At 42.6% G+C, this 17121-nt stretch overlaps 1 protein-coding gene and 1 long non-coding RNA gene across 6 annotated transcripts in view; one reads left to right on the top strand and one right to left on the bottom strand.

Moving 5' to 3' along the window:
* Positions 1-7325, bottom strand: part of LOC109456613 (uncharacterized) — a 311954-nt gene extending 304629 nt beyond the window's left edge. For 4 of the 5 annotated variants that reach the window (XR_012498217.1, XR_012498220.1, XR_012498221.1 and 1 more), the window contains exons 1-3: positions 7207-7325; positions 5444-5520; positions 3784-3939 (exon numbers count right to left, since the gene is read on the bottom strand). This is a non-coding gene — a long non-coding RNA (uncharacterized LOC109456613). Of the gene's footprint in view, positions 1-3783; positions 3940-5443; positions 5521-5911; positions 7165-7206 lie in introns of those variants that run through there. The other variant, XR_012498218.1, reaches the window with a different exon arrangement.
* A 145-nt stretch (positions 7326-7470) lies between these two features.
* Positions 7471-17121, top strand: part of PCDH10 (protocadherin 10) — a 42181-nt gene continuing 32530 nt past the window's right edge. Inside the window, exons 1-3 of the mRNA XM_019749027.2 lie at positions 7471-10975; positions 12516-12574; positions 13152-13258. Coding sequence (XP_019604586.2) covers positions 8345-10975; positions 12516-12574; positions 13152-13258 — 2797 coding nt within the window. The 5' untranslated portion in view covers positions 7471-8344. The remainder of the gene's footprint in view (positions 10976-12515; positions 12575-13151; positions 13259-17121) is intronic.

Raw genomic sequence — 17121 nt, 5'->3', positions numbered from 1 at the left:
GCTTAATTAAAATGTAGTTAATAGAGTCTTCATTTATTATCTGTATCATCTTCAAAATTATAATTTTCTGCAAAATAGGGACAATGTAAAACTGTTTTGTACTTCAAAGAAAATGCCTTAGCTTCTATTTCATAAAGGAAATAAAACCACCAGGAAAATCAATGTCAATTATTATGAATAAATATGTTATTTAAGAACTAACTCACTCAACACACCATGCTATAATAATAGTTAGCATTTACTGAGAGTCTACTATGGGCTAAAAGTTGCATGTATATCAGTTTGAGTTCCACAATTACACAACAAGGTCAATATATCATTATACTTTAACAGATGTTAAGAATGTTTGATCCACTTCGACAGAGTTTCAAAGGAGTTAAGTAATTTGGCCAAGTTCAAATATTTGAGAAGCAGGGATTTGAGCCTAATTGGGTTTAATTCTCAAGTTTATGTCTTTATAAGTTATTGTATCAGTCCCTGCAACAGTTGGGGGCCTTCAGAAACGAGTAAGATATAAAGCTACACTGTAGGGCCCACATAACACATACTCTGATTTACTAGATATAATGTACTGCTAAAAGAAATATATTTTTCTTCTGTCCGTACCTATTACCAAAATAATAATACACATTTTACTTACAGTAGGTAAATAAGATTTCATAGTCATCTTCCTTTATTTCTTTGCATATTTAAAATTGTTTTTAAATTATTTCTTTCCATTTGTTCCTGGCACAATATCATCAAATAAATTTAACAGTTTAGTTTTCAGAAATTTCAAATGAAACAATCTTTTCTGAACTACACTGAAGAAATTAGTACAAAATGATAATTGAAACTCAGCCTAACGAAAGTTTCCCTTTTAAAGATCAGATCAGAAATACATGCAAAATGGACATTAATATTTGCATTGTATAAAATGTCTATACTTCATGTTTTTCCTAGCTTTTAACCTCTGATGAACTAAGTGAACAAGGCAATACTTCTGGGACCACTAATCAACATAGTGTTTTTCACGAATGGCTGAAGCAGAGGTGCCTTCCTTTAGGTAGGACATGTTTGTTTTATCAATTTCCATTTTCAATCATTAAAATGTTTGATTGCCATGTTAGGCAGTTCTGCATGAGAAAGAGATGGCTGCTTATAATCTCATTCACTTGTAAGAGAACATATTCAAACTTTGGTTTAAAAAAAAAAAAAACACCTCAGCTATATTTATGAATTCCTCCAAAACTAAAGCAAATGATGTACTAGCCTTTCTGACCAGGATGAAACAAGAACTCCTGTCAGTATACAAGCTGGATAAACACCATCTCTAAATTAATTCATTTTTTGCTTTGCTTCCTAAGTAAATGCAGCTCAGGTACACCAGAGAAACACAGTGTAGTACAATGAGCCTCTACATGAGCATCAAAAGGACTGAATATGAATTTTGTGTTAATTTAGTGAGTTGCTTAAATTCCGAACAATGGTAGTATCCTTATCTATAATGTTGCAATGATAATACCTATAGACATGGGGGAAAATATTGTAACTTATGTAAAAATGCTTGGCACACACTGGCTGTTTGAAACCATTAGTCACTTTTACCAAAAAGAAAAAGAAAAGAAAAGAAATTTCCATCAAATAACACATTTTACAGTATAGCATTTCAAGACCATCTAAATAAAACATCATGGAAATCAAGTTTCTTATACAAAGAGTTATACTGATCAGGCAGCCAAACTTAGAGAAAAGCATTTATTTATTTGTTTTTTTATTGAAGTGTCTACTTAAGTTCTGTTTACTATTGTAATTCTCAAGTAATTTTAATTACTAATGCAATTCTAAAGTTATGTTTTCTATTCTTTCCATGGTGTCTATTTCTAATAACGTTTTCAAACTGTTCAGAAAAATAACACTATAATCTGTAACCCTCATCACAATCTGGGAAATCTCATTCTGCATTTATAAAGTCGATGGGCTTCCCCTCAAGAAAACAATTTATACTTGCCAGACAAACACTAGTATTATGCCAACTGTATCACTGTCAAATAAGAAACAAACCCACTGGGGATGAAAAAAGAGGTTTCTAGACCCTTTTTCTCTCACTTTTATAAACTTAATCAGGCTTACTATAAATTTTTTAAATTGTTCTACATCGACCTTAATGTGTAAAAGCTTCCTTTCTACCTCTGGGCCCCATCAGTAAAACTCACACATCATCCTGTTAGCAAAGCAACTGGCTTTTTCAACTTGATGTCTTGTAGTTCTTATTTACAAACCTAATCACACCATTGATTTCAGTAATCTTTCAGTAAAGGTGATTATTAATGCTGTCAAAAGCAGAAGCTGGGATTCAATACTTTTTCTTTTTCTTTTTTCTTTTTTTAATAAACCTGGATAATTAAGGTTAAGTCTAATAATGCGACTCCAGAGGCCTCTGGGTAATTAGAAGTTTCCTGTAATGGAACAAAGATACTGTCCTCACTTAAAATTGTATACACACTCCAAAATACTTACTTATATAAGACACAGATGGTTAAATAAAAATTTTAGGAGTAGCCACTCATAATAACACAGAGGTAACTAGATTTAAAAAAAAAAAAGTTCAGACTCAAAAAACAAGCACCACATAAAATTTTATCTAATTGATTTTTCTTCTGTAATTTAAGACAGCCATAAGAGCTATTTTGTCTACTAAAGCCAAAAAAAAAAAAAAAAAAAAAAAAAGTAAATGTATGACCTTTTTACTAACTCAGGTGTGTCTCTAACACACTAAGGAATTGAACAATGTTCTGGAAAAAAGAAGTCGGATAAAACAAATATAAAGAGGACAAGAGACATTTTGGAGAAATCAGATGTTTCAATATCCAAAGCAATGAAAGAAAAGGGTAGGATGAGGTAAAGCATTTTGATTTTCAGAAAAAGAGGTCATGATGTACTAAAGATGGTGATTTTTAATCAGATCTATTTATTTGCATTCTGAAGGAAGGTGAGGAACAAAACATAAATTTCCAAAGAACTATTTATTTATCACTAAAAGACACAACATGCGAAGGAGCTAACAAGAATGTCAGTATACTCAATGTTCATCACCGTCACCCACCCATAACCAGGGAAAACACATGTATTTGGAAGCAGTATCAACACCATTGCCTAGTTTAAAAATATTCCTGGACCTCATATCGATCAATATCTCTTATAGAAAGGATGAGAGGACAACATCTGAACTAAAACAGTACTATCAGAAAATGAGACCATGAGCATTAGGATGTATAATTCATGTTGCTTTCATTTGCTCAGACCACTGTAAAAATCCATAAATCATTTTCTTGTTCATGTATTGCTTAAGTGCAATTTGTCATTTTGCATTAGAGGGCTGCTTCAGCTCATCAGTGCTTTTAATTCACTGTTTAGAGTTTAACAAAATGCTGGCCCTGTCTGATCACTGAAAAGACACTGAAATGTGAAGCCACACCGATATTAACTAGGTTAAACAAAACAGAACATTTCTACTTTGAATATCAAGTAATGCTTAATGGAATATCTAGCAGTCAAAGTCCCAAAAACAGGAATTGGTTTGTTCTCTGTTGTGTTCAAAGCATTAAAATACAGCAACTAAAGAGTTACCTGAATGGTTATCATAGCATAGGCTATAAGTGTTTTTCTCGAAATTCTAGTCAGCATTCATTCTTTACTATAGGCAAAGGCTAACACAGCGTCTATGGCATTGGCTCCAAAGCCTTGCCTTCCCACCTCTTAAGTTAGGTTACACTGCTACAAATAAACCTATTGCATGGTTACCCTGAAGAGATGTAATGCAGTCCAAGTCCTCTGTGTTAGTTCTCTGAACTCTCCTTGCTGGGAATGACAGGTGCCAGGACCATCTAGCTCAATCCGGGATGAGCCTGGCCTTTGAAAGACTCCTTATTGACAATTTTAATCTTTTGTCTTCCATTTCTTTAAAAAAAAAAAAAAAAAGTCTTCTCAAAGCTCTGGGCACACTGCAATAATAAGAGGATTTAGAAACAAATTGCTTTCAAGTCAAGTTAAATCACTGCAAACATTCATTTATTCAAACGCTGGTTAAGAAACTTGTTTCCCACTGACCCCCACCCCTGCCTTTTCCAAAAAGGGCAGGGAAGAAAGCAACCCTGTTACCAAGTTTCAAGGTTTGTAGGTAGGTAGATAAAATGCATTTGTGGGATCCTTAGTGCGCCCTTATTTCTGCTGCACTGAGAGCCCAATGAAATAGAGGAATGTGTATTATCACGCTCATGAACCAACCGGGACTTTTTTGAAAATTGATTTTGATAATGTCCTTCTACATAGAAACTATCCCCCCTTCTGTTTTAAGACGCAATTTGTTCTGGCCCAGATGCTCTCCTGGAGGGGGCATGGGAGGGTAGAAGGTAAGATTTATGTTTGCTAGGGATTGTTTCTCCCTTCGGGTTCCAGTGAGGGGGTGTCCAGTGACACAGTATTAGACGATATTCTGCTTTTCAAAGAGGTCATCAACCCGCCTCCAAGGCTATTATTTATATACTCATTGTCTCAGTAAATTTTGGGGTCCACCAAAGGGACAGTAAACAAGAAAAAGGGAAGGGGGCTAAAATCTGCTTGATTGGCACAGCAAGAAAGAGAATAAGCCGGTTACACTTAGGCATTTAAAAAAGGCAAGTTTAAAGTGTAGTGTTTTTTTTTTGTTGTTTTTTTTTTGTGTGTGTGGGTGACTGGGTGGGGCTGTTTAATGGTTCCAGGTTTACCAATATCTGAATCTTGGCTTCCAAAAAAATGCTCCTGCAATTGCCCTTGGCTGGAGCCGTCAGGAGGAAAGCAGAAGGCCGAGATCTGGTCTGTTCTCCCCAGCAGAATACCCAGTCATCATCCCCCAGAACCGAGGCGCCTCAGAGACTGCATGTCAGAGAGGCAAGACCTTTAAAGGACCCGGACCAGCGTTGCCGGCGCGGACACAGGCCTCTGCGACCCAAGAAATCCTGCAGAGCCCCCAACAGGCGAGCCCAGCCGAACCAGAGCTCCAAGCAAAATTCTCGGGCTTGCTCTACGCGGCTTTCGCCGCTAGGAGGCGCCTGTAACCCACGTTTGCCGAGCTCTTTCAAACACAACCGCTACAAAAAAAAAAAAACAAAAAAAAAACAACACACACACAAAAAAACATAAAACAACTCAAGTGTTACAGTGGCTGCAGTGATTATTTACAGGCAAATCTGGCCATCTCTCCACGTCCTCATCTCTACCTCTGGAAGCTCTCTGGCTCTCAACGAATGCCCCAATTCTGCTCCAATTTCATGTGCATTTTGAGAGCACAAACCTCTTCCCCGATTTCTGGATCTGCATTGTCATTCAGCCGCATGGCTCTCACACGCAAACACGCACGCACACGCGCGCGCGCACACACACACAAGTGTTTCCATACGTACAAATGAAAACATCAGAAAATTACCGTCATTTAAAAAATGTTCTAGGATTCTGATGAGTCAGCTTGAAGACCTCAACACATGTCATTTCAATCCTGCAGATCTAAAGAAAAAGAAAGGGGGGAGGGGTAGAAAGTACAGATGCAATGCTGTATTAATATTCAGATACACTATAATCTCCTTTTCATTGATCCACAGGTCCTTTTATAAAGTGTCATTGCATTCGCAGTCGCAGACGTGACGGTAAAACCATTTTAACCGCAGCGTTTTTCGCTTGGCTTTAGCCAGTCATCAATTTACTGCAGCTGGGAAAGGATTAGCCATTTTTGCTGGCATCCTTTCCCTCTAACCGCTCAAAGGCAGGACCCATCACCGTGAAAGAGCGGGGGTGGGGGCCGGGCAAGGCAGAAGGCACGCACTGGCGGGACTGGCGCAATCACGCCTCTGGACACTTGCCCTCCATAATTCCCTGCCAGGAGGGAACGGCAACTTACCTCGGGGTGGGCTGAACGACTCCTTTTCCCGAAGGTTGTGGTGGTGTAACTCTGGGGTCATTCATTACCAGGGCGCCAAAAGGGACCTTCCTATCTTGGCTTCAGAAGGAGACTGAACAGGGGCTGCTTTAGCGAATCAACAGCCCTCTACCGCCCATTAATTAATATAAAACTGGTTTGAAAATCTTTTCTTAGAGAATTGGCATGCAATCCTCTCTAGCATCGAAGAGTTCTAGCTGCATTTTTAACTTCATAGGAACTGGGTGCTTGGAGGCGCCGTTTTTCCCCTCGCCTAGCGAGTGGGCACTCAGAGCTGGTCAAGCGCATCCTTCGGGACCCCGGGGTCCGGGAGGGGGTCCGTTGGGACTTACACAGACCTGTGCGTCTGGACAGGGAGGATGGATGAGAGCACCGTGAATGTGCCAGCGCGTTCGCCGACACCCGCAGCGGCACACACTGGGGCTGGTTGGGCGGCTCCAGCCCCCTCCCCGACCCACCCACGCCCGAGTGCGCGGCCGTCGGACTGTCCTCCTTCAGCGAGTGTGCCCCAAGCTGAGCAAGAATCGGTGCCTGGGTCTAACACGGAGGCGGGAGCAGAGGGAATCTCCAATTGTCAGGGAAAAAGCAGGCAACAGCCTGAGCGCGCAGCTGCTGCGCAGAACTTGGCCGAGCGAGGCGCAGGGATATCGGAGGTGCCCTTACAACGCTCGGCGGTGCTAGATGCTCCGCGCCAGCGAATCGAGCGTGAGGCTGGCGGGCTCTCGGCAGAGCTCGATGAAATAGGCTCCTCAATTATGGCTCAAAGCGCTCATAGCTCAAAGTCCCCAAGCGAATTAATCTACGTGGTAAGAATACTGTGGGTCTACAATTAGGACGGGAAAAGGCAACTCTAAAGAGTCCGCATATCATAGAAGCGGCCAGCCCCTCACCCCTCGGCGTGAATCCCACCTCCGCCCCACACTCAACGGCTTTACTCCTGCTCCACACGCCCCCGCGGACCCTCACGCCTAGTTCCACACGGGCCATATTACATCCGTTTTTTAAATGTCCTGACAGTCTCTGCCAGAGCTCCTTAATCAGGTAACCCGTGCCAATTAATAGCCCCTCTGCAACTTTTTCCCGTTCTCGGGGATTCATTTCCACGATCCGTGGCAAGGAAAATACCTTAAAGGAAAAAGAATGTTAGCGTCATTGGAAACCCCGTTCCTGAGAGAGGATACCGCTGCTACTGTTGCTATTATGGTTTCGCATTTGCTTATACAAACAGGGGAACCTCTCTATTCCCTTTCCATTACCTGCGGCTGGGGACTGGGAACTTTCCGCGGCAGAGTCCCCAGCTAGCGCCTCGGGACCTGCGGGGCTGTTCTCTGCCTCCCTCACACTCACACTCACAGCGACCGCCCGGGCGCGGGTTCTATCACGCCCCACCCGGCTGCCAGGTGACGCAGCTATTTGACGGCCAGGTCGGCCAATTAGCAGTGGCTCAGTGGGTGGTGCTCCTCAGTGATTGGTTGGCAGAATTAGGGCGCTGCGCAAAAACAGAGAAGCGTTGCGCTCGGAGCTCAGAAACTGCCAGCCGAGATCACAGGCTCTAAGGCTGAGGCAGGAGGAGGGAAGAACTGGAAGGAAGAGAGACTGGTTAGAGGGAAAGAGGCTTGGGAAGCAAACAGCAGAAAAGAAACTGCTCATCACACTAACAGAGAGTCAAATGACGGTGGAGATGAGGACAGAGAAAGACAAGACTAAGAAAGCCAAAAAATACAAATAGAGCGAAAAAGGAAAAAAAAAAAAAAATGCCAAGAAGAACATCCATCGGGAGAAATGAAGAGAATGAAAGTTTTATGCTGCAGAGCCGTACTATGCTTTTCCGGCACAAAATTCTCTCGCTGTTTTTAAGCCCGTTTGCATTTGCCCGCCGTTGACATTAAGAGGCATGTTCAGCGGTGCTCGCAGCATCTCCTTTTCCTTCTCCTCTTCCTCCTCATCTTCCTCCTCCTTCTTTCCCTCCTCCTCCTTCTCCTCCCATCAGCAAGAAGACAAACCGAGGACAGTCTTGAAATACCGAAATTTCCTCCTCGGGATTTGCCAGCGCCGCGTTGCGCCAAGACTGTCGGAATAAAGGACGCTGACTATTGTATTATTATTTTATTAATTGGTCAGTGGGAAGATTACAGATGAGGAAAGGGGACGCCTGTCACCCTTCCTGCGCTAAGATTGAAAAATGAGGCTGAATTGCGGAAAGCCCTAAAATGAAGCAAAAGGAATAAGATTTTTAAGGACAGAAAGCCACAGGAGCCCCCTCCCCCCCACTTAGCTCACTTTTGTTTGTGTGTATGTGTGTGCGTGTCTGTGTGTGTGTGTGTTTTCCTTGTGGTGGGGGAGGTGATTGGGTAGCTGACTGGCTGCGGGAAGCTGCTTCCTTTCCCTTTGGAGATGATTGTGCTATTATTCTTTGCCTTGCTCTGGATGGTGGAAGGAGTCTTTTCTCAGCTTCACTACACGGTGCAGGAGGAGCAGGAACATGGCACTTTCGTGGGGAATATTGCTGAAGATCTGGGCTTGGACATTACAAAACTTTCGGCTCGCAGGTTTCAAACGGTGCCCAACTCGCGGACCCCATATTTGGACCTCAACCTGGAGACCGGTGTGCTGTACGTGAACGAGAAGATCGACCGCGAGCAAATCTGCAAGCAGAGCCCCTCCTGCGTCCTGCACCTGGAGGTCTTCCTGGAGAACCCTTTGGAGCTGTTCAGGGTGGAGATCGAGGTGTTGGACATCAATGACAACCCCCCTTCCTTCCCGGAGCCGGATCTGACTGTGGAGATCTCTGAGAGCGCCACACCTGGCACCCGCTTCCCCTTGGAGAGCGCATTCGACCCAGACGTGGGCACCAACTCCTTGCGCGACTACGAGATCACCCCCAACAGCTACTTCTCCCTGGACGTGCAGACCCAGGGGGATGGCAACCGATTTGCCGAGCTGGTGCTGGAGAAGCCGCTGGACCGAGAGCAGCAAGCGGTGCACCGCTACGTGCTGACCGCGGTGGACGGGGGAGGAGGGGGAGGAGGAGGCGAAGGAGGAGGCGGCGGTGGGGGAGGGGTCCTGCCCCCCCAGCAGCAGCGCACCGGCACGGCCCTACTCACCATCCGAGTGCTGGACTCCAACGACAACGTGCCCGCCTTCGACCAACCCGTCTACACTGTGTCCCTACCAGAGAACTCGCCGCCGGGCACGCTCGTGATCCAGCTCAACGCCACAGACCCAGATGAGGGCCAGAATGGCGAGGTCGTGTACTCCTTCAGCAGCCACATTTCGCCCCGGGCGCGGGAGCTGTTCGGACTGTCGCCGCGCACCGGTCGGCTGGAGGTGAGCGGCGAGCTGGACTATGAAGAGAGTCCGGTGTATCAAGTGTACGTACAAGCGAAGGACCTGGGCCCCAACGCCGTGCCCGCACACTGCAAGGTGCTGGTGCGAGTGCTGGATGCTAACGACAACGCGCCCGAGATCAGCTTCAGCACGGTGAAGGAGGCGGTGAGCGAGGGCGCGGCGCCCGGCACAGTGGTGGCTCTGTTCAGCGTGACCGACCGCGACTCAGAGGAGAATGGGCAGGTGCAGTGCGAGCTGCTAGGGGATGTGCCGTTCCGCCTCAAGTCTTCCTTCAAGAACTACTATACCATCGTGACCGAGGCCCCCCTGGACCGAGAGTCGGGGGACTCCTACACCCTGACTGTGGTGGCTCGGGACCGAGGCGAGCCGGCGCTCTCCACTAGTAAATCCATCCAGGTACAAGTGTCAGATGTGAACGACAACGCACCGCGGTTCAGCCAGCCGGTCTACGACGTGTATGTGACCGAGAACAACGTGCCCGGCGCCTATATCTACGCGGTGAGCGCCACTGACCGCGATGAGGGCGCCAACGCCCAGTTAGCCTACTCGATCCTCGAGTGCCAGATCCAGGGCATGAGCGTCTTCACTTACGTGTCCATCAACTCTGAGAACGGCTACTTGTACGCCCTGCGCTCCTTCGACTACGAGCAGCTCAAGGACTTCAGCTTTCAAGTGGAGGCCCGGGACGCCGGCAGCCCCCAGGCTCTGGCTGGTAATGCCACAGTCAACATCCTCATCGTGGACCAAAACGACAACGCCCCTGCCATCGTGGCGCCTCTGCCGGGGCGCAACGGGACTCCAGCGCGCGAGGTGCTGCCCCGCTCTGCGGAGCCGGGTTACCTGCTGACTCGTGTGGCCGCGGTGGACGCGGACGACGGTGAGAACGCCCGGCTCACTTACAGCATTGTGCGGGGCAACGAAATGAACCTCTTTCGCATGGACTGGCGAACCGGGGAGCTCCGCACGGCGCGCCGGGTGCCTGCCAAGCGCGACCCCCAGCGGCCTTACGAGCTGGTGATCGAGGTGCGCGACCACGGACAGCCGCCGCTGTCCTCCACCGCCACCCTGGTGGTGCAGCTGGTGGATGGCGCTGTCGAGCCCCAGGGCGGGGGCGGGGGTGGGGGCGGGGGGTCAGGGGAGCACCAACGCCCCAGCCGCTCAGGCAGCGGGGAGACCTCGCTGGACCTTACCCTCATCCTCATCATCGCGCTGGGTTCGGTGTCCTTTATCTTTCTGCTGGCCATGATCGTGTTGGCCGTGCGTTGCCAAAAAGAGAAGAAGCTCAACATCTACACGTGTCTGGCCAGCGATTGCTGCCTCTGCTGCTGCTGCTGCGGCGGTGGAGGCTCGACCTGCTGCGGCCGCCAAGCCCGGGCGCGCAAGAAGAAACTCAGCAAGTCCGACATCATGCTGGTGCAGAGCTCCAACGTACCCAGCAACCCGGCCCAAGTGCCGGTGGAGGAGTCCGGGAGCTTTGGCTCCCACCACCACAACCAGAATTACTGCTACCAGGTCTGCTTGACCCCTGAGTCCGCCAAGACCGACTTAATGTTCCTTAAGCCCTGCAGCCCTTCTCGGAGTACGGACACTGAGCACAACCCCTGCGGGGCCATAGTCACCGGCTACACAGACCAGCAGCCCGACATCATCTCCAACGGAAGCATTTTGTCCAACGAGGTAAGGCTGAAGCGAAAGGACCATCATCTCTCATCTCCTCCATCTGAGAGCCTCCTCTAGCCTGGCACTTGTATCTCTGGTGCACTGTATATTTATTTTTAGTATATTAGCTTATTTGTATCTTTGTAGGGGTAAGAATGGGGGGGTCACCCTCTCCCACCCCTTCCTGTGTAACCTAAACTTGTTGTTCCCAATTTTCTGCGCTCCACCCCTCCACTTTTATTTTCATTCCCTCCCCTTGGTGCTTTGCCACCTTGAACCTTCTTTCTTCCTTCTGGCATCTTTCCTTTAAAATTCTAATCCCTCTCAGTCCTTTCCTTTCTCAGAAATCTGGGAGTAAGGGGGCAAGTGGGCGGGGGGTAGAGGGACTTGCTGGCACTGGCAAAGGTCTTTTTCTCTTTGCATTTGTCCCAGGCGTTAATAAAGTTAATTGTTTTGCCCTGTTTATCGATGCTTTCAGTCGCGTGTAAAAGTAAGCTATAGATTGTTTAACTTTGCACAGTTGTCTAAACTCGAATGCATGTTGTAGTGAATGAGTTATCAGATCCGTGTCCTCTGAACTCGAGTTGCAGAAAAGCCTTCAGTTCTGCTCTGGACAGCGTTTACAGACGCTCTTGAAGTTGAAGGCCCACACAGTGTGAATTTGAATGAAGTTGTTTTGGCACAAACCCCTGTAAGCTTAAACTAAACGGAAGGCGTAAACAATTGTCTTAAATATATATTTTAGCTAATAATCACCTTCTTGCCACTGTGTTTGATAAATCATTGCTGTTGGCATTCTTCATCAAAGAATTTGGCTTGTCAGTTCTGATTTCTTCTTAAAAAATGGAGAAGTGGCAAAGTTGGAAGGAGGGAGGGAGAGGGAGAACAGAGTCGATTTATGTAAAAGAAAGTTTGGACCAGAAGAGGTGTGTGGGTGGTGGAGGCTGGGAGGAAGATGCAGAGGGTCTTTGGAGGGGGAAAGATTTTGGTGGAAGGATTATGAATTATTTTCTTGACAGGTTATTTTATTTATTTGAGTTTTAGATATTATTGATTTTCATGAATATTTGTACAGCTCATTTGTATCTTAAGCACATTTTGAAAATAAACAACAAAATAATTCCATAAAATATCCAAACTTTTTGCTTATTGAGCGTGCTGTTTTTCTTGTGTCAACCAGTATGCACCTAAACACCTTTTTTTTGAGCCATTGAGAGAAAGACTGCAGAGTATAACTTTGTTGACTCCATTAGAGACGATAGTTTATGAGTCCCAGCTATGAGGTCACTTGCATTCTCTCCTTAAAAACACCCACACATTTAAAATTGGCCTTTTATTTCTGTAATGCTTTTTAACTTTTACTAAAAATCTAGAGTGAAGTGTCTTTCCATATCTCCCTGCCCTTACCCAGCAATCAGGCTGAGGTCTAAAGACAGCATGGAAATTCATAAAAATGTCCACAATTTCTTAAGCTAGAATTAGTTCCTAACCGTAGAAGCAGACTATTACTTAAACCCTTAGCATTCAAATGCTCTTGATTTATTTATTTTTTTTCTAGACTAAACACCAGAGAGCAGAGCTCAGCTATCTAGTTGACAGACCTCGCCGAGTTAACAGGTATGGACTCCTTTTTTTTTTTTTTTCCTTGCTTGGTGTATGGACAATTTTCTACCTAATAAAAGTAGGAATAAGGTATATAATTCAATATTAAAATATAACACATATAAAGTATTTCCAATTAAGGCAGGACATAAATACTAATTATGTTGGGTATACTAGATAATACATAGAAAAATATGGGTATATTTCATTTATATACAACTTAATATATTTGAATATATTGTCAGTTTACACTTCTACACTGCTTTTGATCATCTTCCTAACTGTTCCAGTTTATATATATATATATATATATATATATATATATATGCATACATCTACTGTATACAAATTATATAAACACATACTTAGCTCCCATCCTAGAATGATACCTAAACTTTACATGCCTTCAGTCTCACACTGACTTGCCGATGCTCAATTTTAAAGAGTTAGGCTTAAGTTTATGAAAACGAGCTTCAAGCAGAAATAAAGCCAACTGAATCTGCAGCGCCATTGGTGACCATGTGGTGGCAGAAGAATGTTTCTGTGTTACTTCACCTTTTTTATTCTAATATTCACATTTTTGTACTTCTAGTTCTGCATTCCAGGAAGCCGACATAGTAAGCTCTAAGGACAGTGGTCATGGAGACAGTGAACAGGGAGATAGTGATCATGATGCCACCAACCGTGGCCAGTCAGCTGGTAAGTGTGATCAAAGGGCACTCTAAATGCTGATTTTTATAGTTATTTTTTATTTTTTCCCTACTAAATCTAGAAAGGGTAATGTCCTAGGTAACTTCTTTTGTAAATTTAATGTTGGTAGCTCTTTAGAAAGACAGTGTCACACTATATTAATAACTGTATACTCAACAGGATTATAAAAATTCAACGTTCCGTTGGAGAATTCAAGTTAGAAATTCCTTGTGGAATATGTTAGAATATGAAATATATGTTTTTTTTCTTCCTTACATCATGTTCTTTAATGGAATTATATCTCATGCAACATGTCATAGATCTCTCACCTGGGCCAGTCCCCTATCTTCAGTCAATAAAAGTATTATTAGACTTATTTATGGATGAGGTAACTGAAGATTAATAAAATTAATTGGCCTGTATAAGGTCACAAGAAGATGAGTGGAGGACTGGGGACGAAAATCCAAATTTCTTGCTTTCTAGAACAAGTCATTTTGCATGTCACCAAGTACTGAATGAGAGAAAAAATGGTGATTAAACGTCACAAGTAGTTTGAAACTAGGATTCTGAGTTCTGGGTTCTTAGGCTTCTGGACATTAGTAAACATTTGATAATGTATATTTTCTGAAGTATCCTAGGTTTCCTCCTATTTTCAACCAGAGTCCCTGACCTGTCAAAAAGTTGGACTCTGTATTTGTATGTGGGTTTAATGATAGTCACTGACGAGTTGTCACAGTGTGATACATATTTTTTATTTTATATACTTTACTTTTTTCTGTATAAATTTAACCTTCACAATTTATAGGATTCTGATAACTAATTGCTAATATGTAACGGAAACACTTAGAAATAAAACAAGGAAAATAATTTCATAAAGTTTGGGTTATCTTTCTGCTTCATTTGCACTTCAACTATAAAGGGTGCTTGTTGAATTTTTTTTCTTTTACTTTTTCTTTTCTGATTAAGTTTTGTGTTGATCTGACCCATAAGGAAATGGAAAGGCAAGTCAACTTTTGTAACTTCTAAAAATGTCTATCATTGGACCTTCTTGGGTTCAACTCCTTTTGCTTGAGATTTGACCTTTATTTTGGTTAATGACAAGCACAGAGTGAGAGGGTCCTTATTTTCAAGGTATTATTGGTCCTCGACAGCACCCATTCCTCAACACACTTGGTGGACCTCTGAATGGTGCTGAAGCAGTGTGTCAAAGGGCTGTCTACGCCCCATGGTCACCTGGCAGCAGTGGTTGCTGCAAGCCTATCACTGGGCTAATGTGTGCTGTGTCTGAGGCTGCCTTAGCCTTGGGAAAGAGGGGAAAGGCTGCTCAAGGGTCTCTTTATATTGCTGCAAGTCATTAATATGCAGACCTAATGAGACTTGAGAACTGCCAAGAATCCCCGGAGGTCCCTGCCCCTTGCGGGCCTTCACGCTAAGTGAACAGAGAATCTATTTAGTGTCTGGGAACCTGACAACAAACCAGATCTTGCCAGAAGTTTATATCTGAGTACAAAGTCCCTTTCATTTTTGGCCTATATATGGCATATGATTTATTGTTATTTTTAAGAAGCTGTACTTTCAGAATCATGCATTCTTATTGTTTTCTTGACATTTTTAGCTTAACAGTCAGCCTTTTAATACCTTTAAAGCAAAATACTTAATGTTAAGAAAAATTCTATTTACTGCTTGCTTCCTAGGATGCATTTTATTCTTTGCCCACTCCCCCACTTTGTTGTTGTTGTTGCTTTTTTTTTGTAGCACTCCAATCTCAATGAACATTTCAATTAGTTTAGTCCCTCAGACATAATGAGCTGTAATAACCTAACCGAATAAAGAGAAATGAATAAACATCTGCAAAAAGATCTAAATTTGGAAGATGGATGGGAATATGTTTTCACCGATGTGCCTTCCCAGTAGCTGTTTTATGTCACAGGCACTCCAGTGTTGCCATTTTGGTAATGTCTCTTTCAAGTTATTTGAGATGTCAAAGCATCAAAAGGAAAATTAAAATGCTAAATTGTTTCCTGGAAAACATTTTTTAAAAGTAAGGCAGTTTTTAGTTTTCTTGATCAAAATGGCAAGATGTTTTCCTATCTTTAAGTTTTTAAACATGTGAAAGCAGCATAGAATTTACAATCTATTGGTGTATTTCATTAGCAGTTGTAAGGCAGCCACTACATATCGGGCAAAAGAATAGCTGTTTTGGCATTGTGATAACTTGTACTAAGAAGTAATCACACCCTGTGTGCTGAATTGCAATCAAATGTAATATGTCTAACTTTATTACAAGAATGATTTTGAATGTTTTCTGTTTTTAAGCATAAAACCCTAAATGCAGAGAATTACAAAGCACTTACTTAATAATTTCTTTCCAGTCCATACTAGTGTTGTGTACTATAAACCTCACACCAAGTAGCTAGAATATTTTCTAAAAGTTAAGCCCATTTCAGGTAAACAAGTAAATCTGTTTTATTTCCTTGAAAAGCCAGGTATTAATGATCTTGCAATTTTGCAATATTCAGGAAATATTTATAGCACATTTTCAGGTTTAGGTATGAAAACATTTCATACTAATAAGCAAATCCCGCTTAGCTGGATTCTAAGTGGAAAGGGTTAGATTATCAAGGAAAAATAACACTGGAAAGATACAGTTTGTACTTTAGTTTGTACCTCATTCTATAATGCATTTTACACACGGTCTAACTTAGTGCTTCACCTGTTCAAGCTTCCTAACTTTTTCTTTACTCTCACTCTCTTTTTCTATGTTAGCATTACTTTGTATGCATTTATTTAGATATGCCATCTATTTATTCTTCTATGAATAGTTTTCTTTTTTGTTCCCCCTCCCCTTGCTTTTCCCCTTTCTAAGCCATTTGCAGTCAGCAATCTTGTTCATAGAAGGGCTTTAAATACGGAGGCAGCTGCACAGAGAATCACATAAGCTTTTTCAGTTTTCCACTGCACCTGGCTCCATGTGTGAAATTCTTCGGCTTGACCACTGCTCTGTGGCACTTTCTTTCTATAGCCTTGTCAAGGTGCTTTCCGTTTTTTTCAGTGCACTATTGATGTATTGGTTAGATATGGCAGAAGTCCAAGGAGATGTGGTAAATGTATGCATAAATCATCATAAGTGGAAAACCTGATTAATCACAGCTTAAATAGCCAAAAACGCCAAAATAGACTTAAAAAATGTAAATTGTCAATTTTGTTTATTATATAATTAGATTAAAAGATAGGCTTTTCTAATTTAGAATACTGATACACATTTTTAGTTGTATATTCTTAACATTTTAATATTATTGGGGTTACATCTAAGGAGATCTATCAAGTTGTAAGAAGTTGTTTTGTTTTTTTACATTTCTTAAGTACTGCCAATGCACAGAATACTAGATTTAATTTTGAATATGTTGTTAATAATTGTTCCTTCCTAAAAATGCATATGTTTAAGAGAAAAACCCTAATAAATGATTCTGTTAATGTTACTTCTTATAGTTTAACTGAAAATTGTCAAATTGCTCTTCTTGTTAATTTTTCTTTCAGTTATAAGGGAACTTAGTTTCTAAATGTGTTTATTTCTTAACTGATTATTCTGATATCAATACATGATACATGGTCAAACTTTGACTATACATTAAAAAATAAAGTGATTTGAATTCTCAGTATATTCAAAATGACAGATAAATTATATGCGTGAAATATAATAAGCCATTGAGCAACTACTACAAACAACAAGAGAATTCTTGACTTATAAATATAAATTTCCCTTCCCAACTCAAACAAGAATTTAGACACTGGCAAATTAGCTTTTGGCTTTATAAATAAAGTGAATTTACACCATTATTTGCCAAAGCTTAATCAAGTTACTGGTAAAAATC

The sequence above is a fragment of the Rhinolophus sinicus genome, linkage group LG07 (assembly GCF_036562045.2).
Source record: "Rhinolophus sinicus isolate RSC01 linkage group LG07, ASM3656204v1, whole genome shotgun sequence".
NCBI lineage: Eukaryota > Metazoa > Chordata > Mammalia > Chiroptera > Rhinolophidae > Rhinolophus > Rhinolophus sinicus.
The sequence above is the reverse complement of the archived record's forward strand: the minus strand, read 5'-3'. Positions and strand labels throughout refer to the sequence as shown.